The sequence below is a fragment of the Zootoca vivipara genome, chromosome W (genome assembly GCF_963506605.1).
Source record: "Zootoca vivipara chromosome W, rZooViv1.1, whole genome shotgun sequence".
In the NCBI taxonomy this organism is placed as follows: domain Eukaryota; kingdom Metazoa; phylum Chordata; class Lepidosauria; order Squamata; family Lacertidae; genus Zootoca; species Zootoca vivipara.
In genome coordinates this window covers 3,812,172-3,827,031 of record NC_083293.1, presented here as the reverse complement: position 1 = coordinate 3,827,031, position 14,860 = coordinate 3,812,172, and the positions used below count along the sequence as shown (strand labels likewise).

Genomic DNA, 14,860 nt, shown 5'->3' with positions numbered 1-14,860 from the left:
ATTCCTTCAGTAGCACCTTAAAGACCAACTAAGTTTTTATTTTGGTATGAGCTTTCGTGTGCATGCACACTTCTTCAGAAGAAGTGTGCATGCACACGAAAGCTCATACCAAAATAAAAACTTAGTTGGTCTTTAAGGTGCTACTGAAGGAATTTTTTTATACTTTTTTGTATTTCAACAGAAATATGTAAGATTGTAAGCCTGCAGGCAGCAACTATCTTAGCTTTTAATATCCTTAGTGCTTAGAAAATTGTAAGCAGTTTGCACGTGTTGAACTACAGAAAGGGGCCATTATTCACATGCTTTGTATGCAGAAGGTCCCAGATTCAACCCCTGGCATCCCCAGATACCGTAGGGCTGGGAAAGGCTATTCAGAAACCTAGAGGGCCACTGGCAGCGTAGGCATTTTTCTGTTGGATGGACCAATGGCCTGACTTGCTATAAGGTAGCTTTTTAACTTGGGTTAAAAAGGGATTTGTTGGCAGTTGCAGGCATAGCTGCCAAGTATCCCGTATCCGCCGGGAAAACCCCTTTTTTCTTACCGTTTCTCGGCGGTCTCCCGTTTAGCGAAAAATCCCGGTATTGTCCCTTAATTCGGGATACTTGGCAGCTATGAGTGGAGGAGAATGCAATTGTTAGCAACCCTAATTACCCGGCCATTTTTCTGGTGCCGCTTGCCCTTCTATGGGCACCAGAAAATGGCGCCGGCGGCGCCGGAAGTCGCTTCCGCGCACGACCGGAAGTTGTGTGACGCGACTTCCGGTGGCACTTTGCCCTTCTATGGGCATCAGAAAATGGCGGTGCCGGCGCCGGAAGTCGCTTTTACGTGTTTCCAGTCATGCACGGAAGCGACTTCCGGCGCTGGCGCCGCCATTTTCTGGTGCCCATAGAAGGGCGAAGCGCCACCGGAAGTTGCGTCACGCAACTTCCGGTCATGCGCGCGCTGCCGATCCCGGATATTTATGACCCGGACTTGGCAGGTATGGTTGCAGGTCCCACTTGCCTAAGAGTCAGTAGTATCCACATCACCACTAAATGGACAAAGTATGGCTCTCAATTATAGTTAAGCAAAAAGGCAATGGAGAAGGCAGAAGGCTGACAAAAAAAATTCACACATTTCAGCATAAATAACTTCGTAATAATTTCTGTTACGTGTATCTCAAATACTGTATTTTTCACTCCATAAGACACACTTTTTTCCTCCTAAAAAGTAAGAAGAAATGTCTCCTCTCTGAGGAGAGGAGAGGAAGAGCAGATCAAAGGGATAAGACTCGGAAATAGGATATATAAACTATGGGCGTTTGCTGATGACTTGATAATTGCTATGGAGAACCCAAAATAGAGTATAATTAAAATACTAGAAATAATAAATAATTATGGGAAGGTGGCGGGCTTCAAATTGAACAACTAAAAGACTAAACTTATGGCTAAGAACTTGTCAACAGGAGAAAAAGAAGAACACAGTTTTGTAAAAAAATGAAATACCTTGGGATATGGCTAACTCCGAAAAATATTAGTTACAGATAGGTAGCCGTGTTGGTCTGACATAGTCAAAACAAAATAAAAAAAATTCTTCCAGTAGCACCTTAGAGACCAACTAAGTTTGTCATAGGTATATGCTTTCGTGTGCATGCACACTTCTTCAACTCATTACCAAGCTTAAAACCATGGAGAGACCTGGTCTGAATAAGGACACTGGATTCTTATTATTCTCATTATACATGATAAAGCTATTTTTAGCACCTCGCCCCTTGCTTTTTCCTGCAAGACCAATTGTAGTCATTAACAGTCGTTAACAATCATCAACAGGTTTACCACTCCTATCAGCCAATCACCCATTCCCACCACCCTTCTGAGTAATACCCCTCCCCACCCTCTGACTATACATAGGGTCTGGTGACTTCTGTTTCAGTGTATCTGAAGAAGTGTGCATGCACATGAAAGCTCATACCTATGACAAACTTAGTTGGTCTCTAAGGTGCTACTGGAATGGGTTGTTGTTTTTTTGTTCCGAAAAATATTAATCTTTACCAGGACAACTACATAAAAACGTGGTTAGAAATAAAAAGGAACATGGAGATTTGGAGTAAATTAAAGTTATCTTTCTGGGGACGCATTTCGGCGATAAAAATGAATGTTTTGCCAAAAATTATGTTTGTGTTTCAAAATATACCAATTTTAAGAGGCACAGGCTGCATAACAACATGGCAGAAAGAAATTTCAAAATTTATATGGCAAGGGTCAAGGCCAAGGATAAATCATACCCTACTAATCGATATAAATGAAAGGGGGGATTTGGCCTCCAGGACCTAAAGTTATATTATGAGGCTGCATGCCTTTCATGGTTAAAAGAATGGTTTCAACTCCAAAAAAACAGAATTCCTGGATATAGAGGGACATGACCTAAGATTCGGGTGGCATGCCTACCTGAACTATGATAAGACTAAAGCCCATAAGGGATTTACTAACCATATAATAAGAGGCTCACTGTTTAAGGTGTGGGCAAAATACAGAGACCTGTTGGAGCCAAAAACACCGCTTTGGATCTCCCCGGTAGAGGCCAAGGCGGTAAAGAAAAAGAATATGAAAGATAATTGGATAACATACAAATCGTTACTAATATTTGAAGGCAACCAAGTCAAATTAAAAGGGTATGAAGAAATTAAAAACTACTTAACAAGTTGGCTAGACTACCATCAACTACATGAAACATTTAATCAGGACAAAAAAAAGGGTTTAATCAAGAACCTTCTAGACTAGAAAAAGACCTGCTGAACAACAACAATAAGGTTATCTCAAGAATGTACTGCCTCCTCCTTGACTGCCTCCTCCTAGAGAAGCTGCAGAACTGTGAGTTGAACCCCATAAAAACAGGATTTCCCCCCCTTGCAAGGAAACTCAACAACTTTGAGCTGATCCTTAAAAAATGAGCTTTCCCCCTTTGCAAAAAAGATGCACAACTGTGAGCTGACCCCTCCCCCCCAAAAAATGGGGCTTTTCCCATTTGCAAAAAAAGCTGCATAACTTTGAGCTGATTCTTTAAAAAATGGAGCTTTCTCCCTTTGCAAAAGCAGCTTCCTCGAATATTTAATGGGGGGGGAGGCACCTAGGCCTCTAGGTGTTGGCTGGTATGCCTAGGACAATTTAAGAAAGCAAAATATATATTTTTCTTGTTTTCCTCCTCTAAAAACTAGGTGCGTCCTATGGAGCGAAAAATATAATATACACACAGAACCCAGTTTCTAATAGGTTATTTTGTTGTTAGCGTTATCCACCTAAGATTTCCCTGGTGGTATCGTTTTAGTGCCTTTCTCTTTTTGCCTATATGCCAGCCAGCTAAACTGTATTAAAATCCTGAATAAAATTCCATCATTTTTCTCTTCTTCAACTTTCAGAAATATTTTGTTCCATTGCAAAGCTTTTATGCAATCCAAAGTAAAATAATATATTTTAAAAGTATATTCAGATACATCTGTCTTCCTAACCATAAGGTTTGACTTTCATATATGCTTCCCAATGCATCTTGCATCTTCAGCAATCTGCAAATGCCAAAAGTTTTTTTCTTACCTGTCACATATACATTTGTGTTTCTCTGTTCTTCAACATGAAACCATCCTAAGGAGCAGATCATGATTAGATTAGTTATGTTGCAGTTCTAAACCAGCACATGAGACCACAGAAATTCACATGAGAACATAGAGAACTGCTGCCAATCAGAGCTGACACTATTGGGCTAGACAGACAAACAGTCTGACATGGCCTAGGGCAGCTTCCTATATTCACATTTATGCAGCTTTAACAAAGATCACAAATCATTAAAAGTTGCCTGTCATTTGATTCTTTAAAATTTACACTTTCAGAAGAGATTAAGTAGTCTTTCTGAATGGTAATGAGATCTTTCAGTATGAAGATGCATGCAACATTGCCACTGAAGATGTTTAATGCTCAACTCCACAGAAATAGAGATTTCTTCTTGAGCAGCAGACTACTTCTAAGTCATGCACAACGGGGCCCCTTGCCTGCATCAGGTTTTCTTTTCTCTCCTCTTTGTTTAAGATCTGTTGCCTGAGATGCTTTTGGATCTGTTGGCTGCTGGATCTTGGTATTCTTTGAATCTTTAGGAGTTTTAGATTCAGTCTTTGTAAGAGATGCAGATGAATTATCTGAACTTTCAGTGGGAAAGCCGTAGTTAGCATGATACGTTGCCAGGAAATCTTCAGTAACCTAAAAGAGAATTCAGAGTAGAGACAGGTAAGGGTTTCCGTCTGAGCTACTACGGTAGCTAAAGGTAAAGGCAAAAGTAAAGGACCCCTGGATGGTTAAGTCCTGTTGAATTTGACTATGGGGTGCGGCACTCATCTCCGCTTTCAGGTTGAGGGAGCTGGTGATTGTCTGCAAACAGTTTTTCCAGGTCATGTGGCCAGCATGATTAAACTGCTTCTGGTGCAACGAGACACTGTGATGAGTGCCAGAGCACACGGAAATCCCATTTCCCTTCTTGCCACAGCAGTACCTATTTATCTACTTGCACTGGGATGCTTTCGAACTGCTAGGTTGGCAGGAGCTGGGACAGAGCAACGGCAGCTCACCTTGTCATGCAGATTTGAACTGTCGACCTTGCAATTGGCAAGCCCAAGAGGCTCAGTGGTTTAGATCACAGCGCCACTTGCTCCCCAGAGCTACTACATGTGATAAATGTACCAATCTAAACACTGAAACAAATCATGATGACCATGTTCTATTTTTTAAATTATGGTGCAGAGGCCTTTCATAATGGAACTGCAAATGGCAGTATGGGACAGGAGTAGGCAACCTAAGGCCCATGGGCCACAAGCAGCCCACGGGGGTCATTTAACTGGCCCATAAGCCACCCGCATTGTGAGTCCCCGCGTGCTGCGCTAAACTAGCACAGCGTGGGCACTCGCTTCTGTGGTGCCGAAAATTGTGTCTGCACATGTGCAGATGCCGGAAATCACGCCTGTGCAGATGCCGGAAATCGTGTCTGCATAGATGCAGATGCTGGAAATGGCGGGTGCGCACGTGATACGGCCCACGGAGGGATCTCCATTTGAGTGAACCGGCCCAGGGGAAGTAAACCTTGCCGACCCCTGGTATAGAAGGACAAACATGCATCTTTTATAACAGCCTTCTCCAACATGGTGCTCTCCAGCTGTTTCACACTACAGTTGCCATCAGTCCCAGCCAGCTGGTATACAAAGTATAAGGATGCTGCTATAGGTACATCAGTACAAGTCATTTCGTGAACCACAGCAGCTGTGCATATCTAAGAGATTAAGTCCCTAATGATTTATATTTATCCTGAATGAACAACTTTTGACCACATATTAATAAGCATTCCCGAGGCAGCAAACAGAAAAATATAGAATGTGCTTTATACAGGGTGAGTCTTTGAAAAGAGGCCCTGTGGAACATGTATACTCTGTATCCACAGGGCCTCTTTTAAAGGACTCACCCTGAACAATAACATTTTTTTAAAAAGCAAGCAACTTCCTTGCACAGAGGCAGCATAAAATAATGTACAGCCAGGATTTCAAAAAACAGCTAGAAAGTCTAGATAAATAAAAAATCTCTTCACCTAGACTACTGCTTGGTGTTAAAAAGGGGAAAGAGCTCTTTACCTTTTTGTTATTATGTGCACAGAACCACATGTATAAAGTGAAGAACAGTTTCTCTCCCAAGAAACTGGAAATGGGGAAGGGAGGTGGAAGAGAAATTATGTCTGACCTGTCCAATTCTTTGCAGGTACTTCACCATATCTGAAACACAATATGACACTGACACAATGCCATCTTTTTATTCCTTCTAAATTGTTCTTTGTAGCATTTTTTTTCATTATAATTTTATCTATTTATAAAACTTATTAGGGCAACCCCTTACAAAATTCAAAAGGGTATGGTATTGTTTAATACTGTACAGAGGTGGCTAACTTGTTGCCTTTCAGATGCTGCTGGACTCCTGCTCTCCTCATCCCTGAGCACTGGCCATGCTACTTGGGGTTGATGGGAATTAAAATTCAGTTACCATCTGGAAGGCCACAGATTAGCCACCCCTAGCATAACGCAATAGTGTTTCCTTATAGCAGGGGTCCCCCGACTTACCGGCGTTTGGGCCGGTTCCCACCGCGCCGATCACGCGGCGGGCCGGAGGACGGGGGAGCGCGTGCCTGTGCGGGCCGGCGGGCGGGCGAGTGCGCACCCGTGCGCATGCGCACCCGTGCGCATGCGCACGGGCGCTTACTGGCGCGGCGGCGCGCTTCCAGGGTGAAAAAGCGCCGAAAATCCGTTGTGCGCATGCGTATGGGCCTCCCCCGACCCGGAAGTGCACCAGAAATGACCTCTTCCGGGTCGGGAGAGGCCCATACGCATGCGCACAACGGATTTTCGGCGCTTTTTTCCCGACCCGGAAGAGCGCTGCGCGCCGTAAGAGCGGGCGGCGGGCGGTGGGGGTCGTCGCGGGCCGGATTGGCAGGCCAATTGGGCCGCATCCGGCCCCCGGGCCGTAGTCTGGGGACCCCTGCCTTATAGGTTACTTTATCAAATGAACATTAAAAAGTATTTCCCCTATTTATTTCCATTTGCTTTGGAGTGACACTATTGTACTCATATTAATACACATAGTAGGAGAGTCCCAAGAGCTTCACTCACCCGCCTTCCTCTTGGAAGATTCAGGACAGATAAAGTCTTCACACAGCCCTTCCTTAAAACTATGGAACTCACACTCCTACAGGCTTTAAAAGAGGATTCGTGGACAGTAATGCTATCATTATGGCCACTAGCTACAATGGATATACTCTGCCACCACAGTTGGGAGGCAGCAAGGCTTCTCAATACCCAGTGGCTGGAAACCACCGTAGGAGGTGAGAGGGCTGCTGTGCTGGGGCCCTGGCTTGAGGGTTTCTCACTGGGGCATCAGGTTGGGCACTGTGGAAACAGGATGCTGGGGGTCGTCTTATCGTCTTATACACCGGGTCGTATTTCTTATACGGCGAGTATATCCCAAACTCTATATTTTGACTGGAAAAGTTGGGGGTCGTCTTATACGCCCAGTCGTTTTATACGCCGGAATATACGGTATTATTATTATTACTTTCTTCTTTACAAACTTCACTGAAAATTCTGAAGTCAATTATGAAACACCAAGTGTTCTCTTCAAAGACAAATACATGTACAGTCAGATGGGTGGGATACAAATAATAAAATTATTATCATTAGCTACACGGCATCAAAACAAACTTTGAAAATATTTCACATCACTGATTCAGCTCGCATCCACAGGGCACATGTCAATCTAAAACATTAATATAATTCTCCACAGTGGCTGCCGTGGCAACTGAGCTGTGAGAGAAATTACTGTACTGCTGTCAATAGACTGCAAATCAAGACCTTTTTGAAATACAGTAGTGTTTTTCTTCTTCAAAGTAAGTTTTATAATCTACATACTAAAAAACAAAACGGACAAAGGCCACTCCAAAGTAAATTTGGACATAAACATTAATTAACTCTGCCAATGTGGGGACCAGGCCTACATGGAATTTTCCCACATGAAATAAAAGTAGATGTCCAATTTGTACCGTATTTTTCGCTCCATAGGACGCACCGGACCACAGGACACACCTCGATTTTAGTGGAGGAAAACCAGGGGGGGGGAAGCTGGGAGGGGGCACTGGAGAGGGAGCGAAGGAGGGAGCGGCAGTGCAGGGACCAATCCGGCTTCCCCTGCCTCCCCCGCCCCCTTCCGACACTGGCTTTCTTGCTGAATGTGGGGGGAGGCGGAGGAGATGCTTTTGGTTGCTCCCCGCCAACCCCGTCCTCGAAAGCAGGCTTGTTTTTGCAACGGGGGTGGTGGAGAGCAACCAGCAGCATCCCTCCGCTGTCCCCCGCTTCTCGCTGAATGTGGCGGGAGGTGCGGGATAGCGGAGATGCTTCACGGAGCAGGGAAAGAGGGGCGGGCAGCGGGCGGCTGCCGCCCGCCTCTCCGTCCCTGCTCCCTGTCAAACATCTCCTCCACCCCGGGCTGCTCTTCCTCTCTCCCTGCCCCAGACGCAAAAAAAGGGGCTCCTTTTGGCCGCTTCTCCCTCTGTCTGTCCACCTCTGCCGCTGCTCACCTCTGCAGCTCGCAAGAGATCAGAGCCTGCATTTGGTAGAGACACAGCATAGTGCTGTGTCTCTCCCGACTGCAGGCTCTCATCCCTGCTATTGCGAGAGGAAGAGGCGGACAGCTGCAGAGGTGGACAGGGGAAGGAGCAGCAGCCAAAAGGAGCCCTTTCAGGTACTCTTTCTCCGCCACCCACCGCCTCTGATGCTGCCCGCCTCTGACGCTCTCAAGAGATTGGAGCCTGCATTCGGGAGAGACACAGCATCAAGCTGTGTCTCTCCCGACAGCAGGCTCCGATCCCTGCTCTTGTGAGCGGCATATGTGGGCAGCTGCAGCGACGGGGGGGGGGGGCAGGCGAGTGGCCGAAAGGAGTGCCCCTGCCTCTGCAGCTGCCTGCCTCTGCTGCTAGCAAGAGCAGGGATCAGAGCCTGTGTTTTGGAGAGGCACTGGCTCGGCAGCAGAGGCATCCCTCCGATCGGACTGCAGCGGCAGCCGAGGGATCCCGCTGCCAGAGCCATGGCATTTGCTCCATAAGACGCACAGAGATTTCCCCTTTAAAAGTGCATCCTATGGAGCAAAAAATACATTGTTTCCTGGGAGGGAGGAACTGCTGCACTGCAAACCACACCAGAGCAAAAACTACCAGTCCAGTTCAGAGAATATTAAGAACAGCCCCAAAGCAAAAAGCTTGGCTAACATTAACACCACTTATTTGTATTATGATTATAATTCCTTAACTGTACCCTAGCTCTAAGTAGACCTGGGCCTGCGGGGGGTGTGCTTTGGCTCTGCAGATACAGTGGTACCTCTGGTTAAAAACTTAATTTGTTCCGGAGGTCCATTCTTAACCTGAAACTGTTCTTAACCTAAAGCACCACTTTAGCTAATGGGGCCTCCTGCTACCGCTGCACTGCTGGAGCACGATTTCTGTTCTCATCCTGAAGCAAAGTTCTTAACCTGAGGTACTATTTCTGGGTTAGCGGAGTTTGTAACCTGAAGCGTCTGTAACCTGAAGAGTTTGTAACCCGAGGTACCACTGCATTGCTGGGCTTATTTATTTATTTATTTATTTATTTATTGAATTTATATACCGCCCTATACCCAGAGGTCTCAGGGCAGTTCACAGAATAGATTACAATATATAAAAACAAAATAAGAACAATGACCCAATAACACACACCCCCAAAAAAGAGCCACATTTTAAAAGGGTACAGGATATTAGATGTCAATCTGCTCAACCAAAGGTTAAAAAGGAACACTTTTGCCTGGCACCTAAAGGTGTATAATGAAGGCGCCAGGCGAATGTCCCTGGGGAAAGCATTCCACAGACGGGGAGCCACTGCAGAGAAGGTCCCGTTCTCGTGTTGCCACTCTCTGGACCTCTCAAGGAGGCGGCACATAAAGGAGGGCCTCAGAAGATGATCTCAGAGTCTGGGTAGGTTCATATGGAAAGAGGCGGTCCTTGAGGTATTGAGGTCCTCAACAGTTTAAGGCATTCTAAGTCAAAACCAGCACTTTGAATTGGGCCTGGAAACTAATTGGTAGCCAGTGCAGTCCGACCAGGATTGGTGTAATATGCTCAAACAGTCTTGCTCTGGTGGCTGCTGAATTCTGCACTAGCTGAAGTTTCTGAGGCAGCCCTACGTACAACACATTGCAGTAATCTAACCTTGAAGTTACCAGAGCACAGACCACCTGAAGCTGATGGAATGCACTCCGGGCCACTGAGGCCACCTGAGCCTCGAGCGACAGCAAAGGATGCAAGAGTACCCCCAAGCCGCGAACCTGCTCCTTCAGAGGAAGTGTACCCCCATCAAGAGCAGGCGACCTCCTAGCCATCTGGTCCAGGGAATCACCCACTAACAGTGCCTCACTCTTATCTGGATTGAGTTTCAGTTTGTTAGCTCTCATCTAGACCAGGGGTTCCCAACAAAATTTTCTCGAGGACCCCTCATCGAGCCGCTATTGTGACAAGGACCCCCATTAATTCCTAATCCTAAAATTAAAAAGTGAGAGCCAAATTAAGAGTCTTTTTATATTTTATATTTATACGTTTTTTACAGTTACAACAGAGTACTCCATCAGTATACAGTTAGTTTTAATTTTCAGTTCTTAATGAGATGAGATAAATCTGTCCTTTGAGCCCATTATTTCTGAAATATTAGGTTCCAAACTTGAAACTTTCACTCTGAAATCCGACCGCATGTCGAGTCGATTCCTATATTTGTTTTTTCATGAAACACATGGAAGAAAATGCTTGCTCACACCGATATGTGGTTGCAAATGGAAGGATCTTTTTCATTGCCTTATCTCCAAGTTTCTTGTAGTCCTTGCGGCATACAGCAGAACTACTGCCTCTATCTAATTCTAGTTTTGCGCTAGACTCTGCTCATGCAGGAAGCGGCCAAAACAAAAAACCTGTTATCATACGAAATATGGGAGGAATGAGGGAGAGATGAGGAGAAAGCAGGTGCGCATGCTCACAAGCCACCCTTCTATTTAAGGCTAACACACCCACAAAGCGGACCTCTTGTCATGAGAGAGCGAGGCGCCCGTGCTCTGGTACCCGATAATCCCTTTACGGGATCTCTTCGTTGAAGCTCTTTTTCCAAACCATTGGCTGATGGTTGGCTCCGAGCTCCTGATCATCTTGATTCCCCCAAGCCCCACTGAACTCACGGGTGGTTGTTTCCAAGGCAACGTCCACGGGCTCATGCCGCGAACCGATTTTTAGTTCTCTTGGGACAAAGCAGCATTTTTGCTGTGCCTCCCAAAGTATCCCAAGACACCACTTGATGAATTTCAGTGGGAGGTATGGTGGACTTGGGCTCCCCTCAGCCAGAAATCGAGTTCTAGACCAAGGGTCAGCAAACTTTTTCAGCAGGGGGGCGGTCCACTATCCCTCACACCTTGTGGGGCACCGGACTATATTTTGAAGGGGGGGGGGGGAGAACGAATTCCTATGTCCCATAAATAACCCAGAGATGCATTTTATTTAAAAGGACACATTCTACTCATGTAAAAACACGCTGATTCCCGCACGCTGATTCCCAATTTAGCGGAACCATCTGCTCCATCGGGCCCAGATCTGCAATTATTTTGCAAAGTTTTTTGCAGATAGTCGCTCAGATTTGGGAAGAGGTAGACTCCACCATGGGAGCAGGGCCGGGGTGAGGGAGTGCTAGAGTCCTGTCTAGTCAAATTGCGTAGGATCAATTCCATTCTGTTACCTCCGAGGACATGGACAGGCTGCTTGGACGAGCAAAACCAACCACCTGTCTCCTTGATCCTTGCCCATCCTGGCTTATAAAAGCTAGCCGGGAAGGGCTGGGCGATGGGCTTTGCGGGGTGGTGAATGCTTCTCTCTGTGAGGGAGCCTTCCCACACCTGCTGAAAGAAGCGGTTATTAAACCGCTTCTTTTAAAAAAAATCTTTAGATGCGGCCATTATGGCCAACTATCGCCCAGTCTCAAATCTTCCATTCTTGGGCGAAGTAATTGAGCGAGTTGTTGCTGAACAACTCCAGGCACGCCTGGAAGAATCAGACCATTTGTATCCCTTCCAGTCGGGATTTAGGCCTCATCATGGGAGTGCCTGATCACCTCATCTGTCTCCTGAGAAATCTCTATGTGGGACAAGAAGCTACAGTTAGAACTGGATATGGAACAACTGATTGGTTCAAAATTGGGAAAGGAGTACGACAAGGTTGTATATTGTCTCCCTGCTTATTTAACTTATATGCAGAATTCATCATGCAAAAGGCTGGACTAGATGAATCCCAAGCAGGAATTAAGATTGCCGGAAGAAATATCAACAACCTCAGATATGCAGATGACACAACCTTGATGGCAGAAAGTGAGGAGGAATTAAAGAACCTTTTAATGAGGGTGAAAGAGGAGAGTGCAAAATATGGTCTGAAGCTCAACATCAAAAAAACCAAGATCATGGCCACTGGTCCCATCACCTCCTGGCAAATAGAAGGGGAAGAAATGGAGGCAGTGAGAGATTTTACTTTCTTGGGCTCCTTGATCACTGCAGATGGTGACAGCAGTCACGAAATTAAAAGACGCCTGCTTCTTGGGAGAAAAGCAATGACAAACCTAGACAACATCTTAAAAAGCAGAGACATCACCTTGCCTACAAAGGTCCGTATAGTTAAAGCTATGGTTTTCCCAGTAGTGATGTATGGAAGTGAGAGCTGGACCATAAAGAAGGCTGATCGCCGAAGAATTGATGCTTTTGAATTATGGTGCTGGAGGAGACTCTTGAGAGTCCCATGGACTGCAAGAAGATCAAACCTATCCATTCTTAAGGAAAACAGCCCTGAGTGCTCACTGGAAGGACAGATCGTGAAGCTGAGGCTCCAATACTTTGGCCACCTCATGAGAAGAGAAGAATCCTTGGAAAAGACCTTGATGTTGGGAAAGATGGAGGGCACTAGGAGAAGGGGACGACAGAGGACGAGATGGTTGGACAGTGTTCTCGAAGCTACGAGCATGAGTTTGACCAAACTCTGGGAGGCGGTGGAGGACAGGAGTGCCTGGCGTGCTATGGTCCATGGGGTCACGAAGAGTCGGACACGACTAAACGACTAAACAACAACAATGGGACTGAAACTGCCTTGGTCGCACTGGTTGATGATCTCCAGCGGGCTAAGGACAAAGGTGAGAGCTGTTTCCTAGTTCTGCTGGATCTCTCAGTGGCTTTTGACACCATCAACCATAACATCCTTCTGGACTGTCTATTTTTTTTTTAATAATGTTTATTTATTTTCCATTCAAACAACAATATTATATACATTTTTCATATAACAAATAAGAATAAGGAATAAAGAGAAAACAAACCCCGGTATATGGGAGCTTGACATAAAAAAATAAGCTCCAAATAAAAATTATTCATTCAAAAAAAAAAGATACTTATATTGGCACAAAACATATTGTATAAATAATTGACTGAAAGGGGAAAAACAAAAACAAAAAAAAGAAAAAAAGAAAACGAAAAAGAAAAACACTCTGGACTTCCTGTTACCATCAGCAGCTTAGTTTTTGTTCGTCCATTATCGAATGTATATACAATCAATACTGTTTCTACTTTCAGTATGTTTTCACATTCTATTTCTTTAAGCTTCCACAAATCTAATAAATCAACCTATGTCCTTACCAATTCACTCAAACGCTATCATGGTAATTTTATCTTCAGTGTATTTTTTAACGTATTTCTTGTATCTATCCCATCTTTTAACAAATTCTTCCTTGACTTTTCCTCTCAAACTATTTGTTAGCTGTGCCATTTCGGCCATTTCCTGCAATTTTTTCTGCCAGTCTATAATTTTTGGGGCCTCTCTTTCTTTCCAGTTTTTGACAATAACCAAACGAGCCGCTGCTAGAGCATATAGTAAGATTTCTTTTGATTGTGATGGTATCTCTTTTTGAAATGTTATACTTAATAGGAAAATCTCTGGTCTTTTTGGGATGTTTCTCCCCAGAATTTTTTGTATCTCGTCATGGATTTTATTCCAAAATTTCTTAATGATTTCACAAGTCCACCACATGTGAAATAAGTTTCCATCATTACCACCACACCTCCAGCAAACGTTTGCTATATTTTTGTACATCTTTGATAATCTGGAAGGTGTGAGGTACCATCTGTTATTCATCTTTAACATGTTCTCCCTTATATTGCAGCTCGACGTGAACTTCATATTGATTTTCCAAAGGTTCTCCCATTCTAAACATGTAATTGGATAACCGCAATCCTGCGCCCACTTAATCATAGCAGATGTGACCATTTCAACCATGACTTCGTAATCTAGAAGCAATTTATACATTTTGGAAATAAGTTTTGTATTGCTTTTCAATAATTCTTTTTCAAATTTTGTACATTCAATCTGGAACCCTGTTTATCTTTTTTAAATAATTCATTCAGTTGATGATAATCCAACCATGTATTGAGATGTTCCCTTATGTCTTCATATTTTTTAATTTTAATTTGTCCTTCCGCTTCTGATATCATCATATTATATGTTATCCAATTATTATCCATATTTACTCTTTTTGGTGTTATTGCCTCCATTGGAGATATCCATCTTGGGATTTTTGGTTCAAGATATCTTTTGTATTTGTCCCATGTTCTAAATAAAGCATTTCTAATTATGTGGCTTGTGAATTTTTTGTGTGTCTTTCCTTTTCCGTAATTTAAATAAGCGTGCCACCCAAACCTCGTTTCGTGTCCTTCCAGGTCTAGTACGTCCACGTTTTTTAGCAGGCACCAGTCCTTTATCCATATTAGGCAGGAAGCCTCATAATAAAGCCTAAGGTCTGGGAGGCCAAATCCTCCTCTCTCTGGAAGATCAATAAGTATCTTGTGTTTAACCCTCGGCCTCTTATTTTGCCATAAGAATTTGGACACCTCTTTCTGCCACTTATCGATCATCGTAGTCTTTCCAATAATCGGCAGGGTTTGAAATAAATACAATAATTTAGGCAAAACCTTCATTTTAATTACCGCAATCCTGCCGCAAAAAGATAATCTAAGCCTGCTCCATATTTCAAGATTCCTTTTGATCTCTTCCCACGTCTTTACATAATTGTCTTCAAATAAGTTGATGTTTTTCGGGGTTAGCATTGTTCCAAGATATTTTAGTCTGGGGTAGATGTTTAATTGAGTAGCTTTTTGTACTTCTTCCTTCTCCGCTAATGTCATGTTTTTTGCCAATAATTTAGTTTTATTGTAATTTAATCTGAAT

At 44.1% G+C, this 14,860-nt stretch overlaps 1 protein-coding gene across 6 annotated transcripts in view; it reads right to left on the bottom strand.

The window, feature by feature from the left end:
* The window catches only part of LOC118083814 (HIV Tat-specific factor 1 homolog), a 43,518-nt gene that overhangs the window by 8,689 nt on the left and 19,969 nt on the right, over positions 1–14,860 (bottom strand). For all 6 annotated transcript variants that reach the window (XM_060270064.1, XM_060270063.1, XM_060270067.1 and 3 more), the window contains 2 exons: positions 4,020–4,224; positions 3,568–3,615 (listed from right to left, as the gene is read on the bottom strand). In XM_060270064.1, the coding sequence (XP_060126047.1) occupies positions 3,568–3,615; positions 4,020–4,224 (253 nt within the window). The remainder of the gene's footprint in view (positions 1–3,567; positions 3,616–4,019; positions 4,225–14,860) is intronic.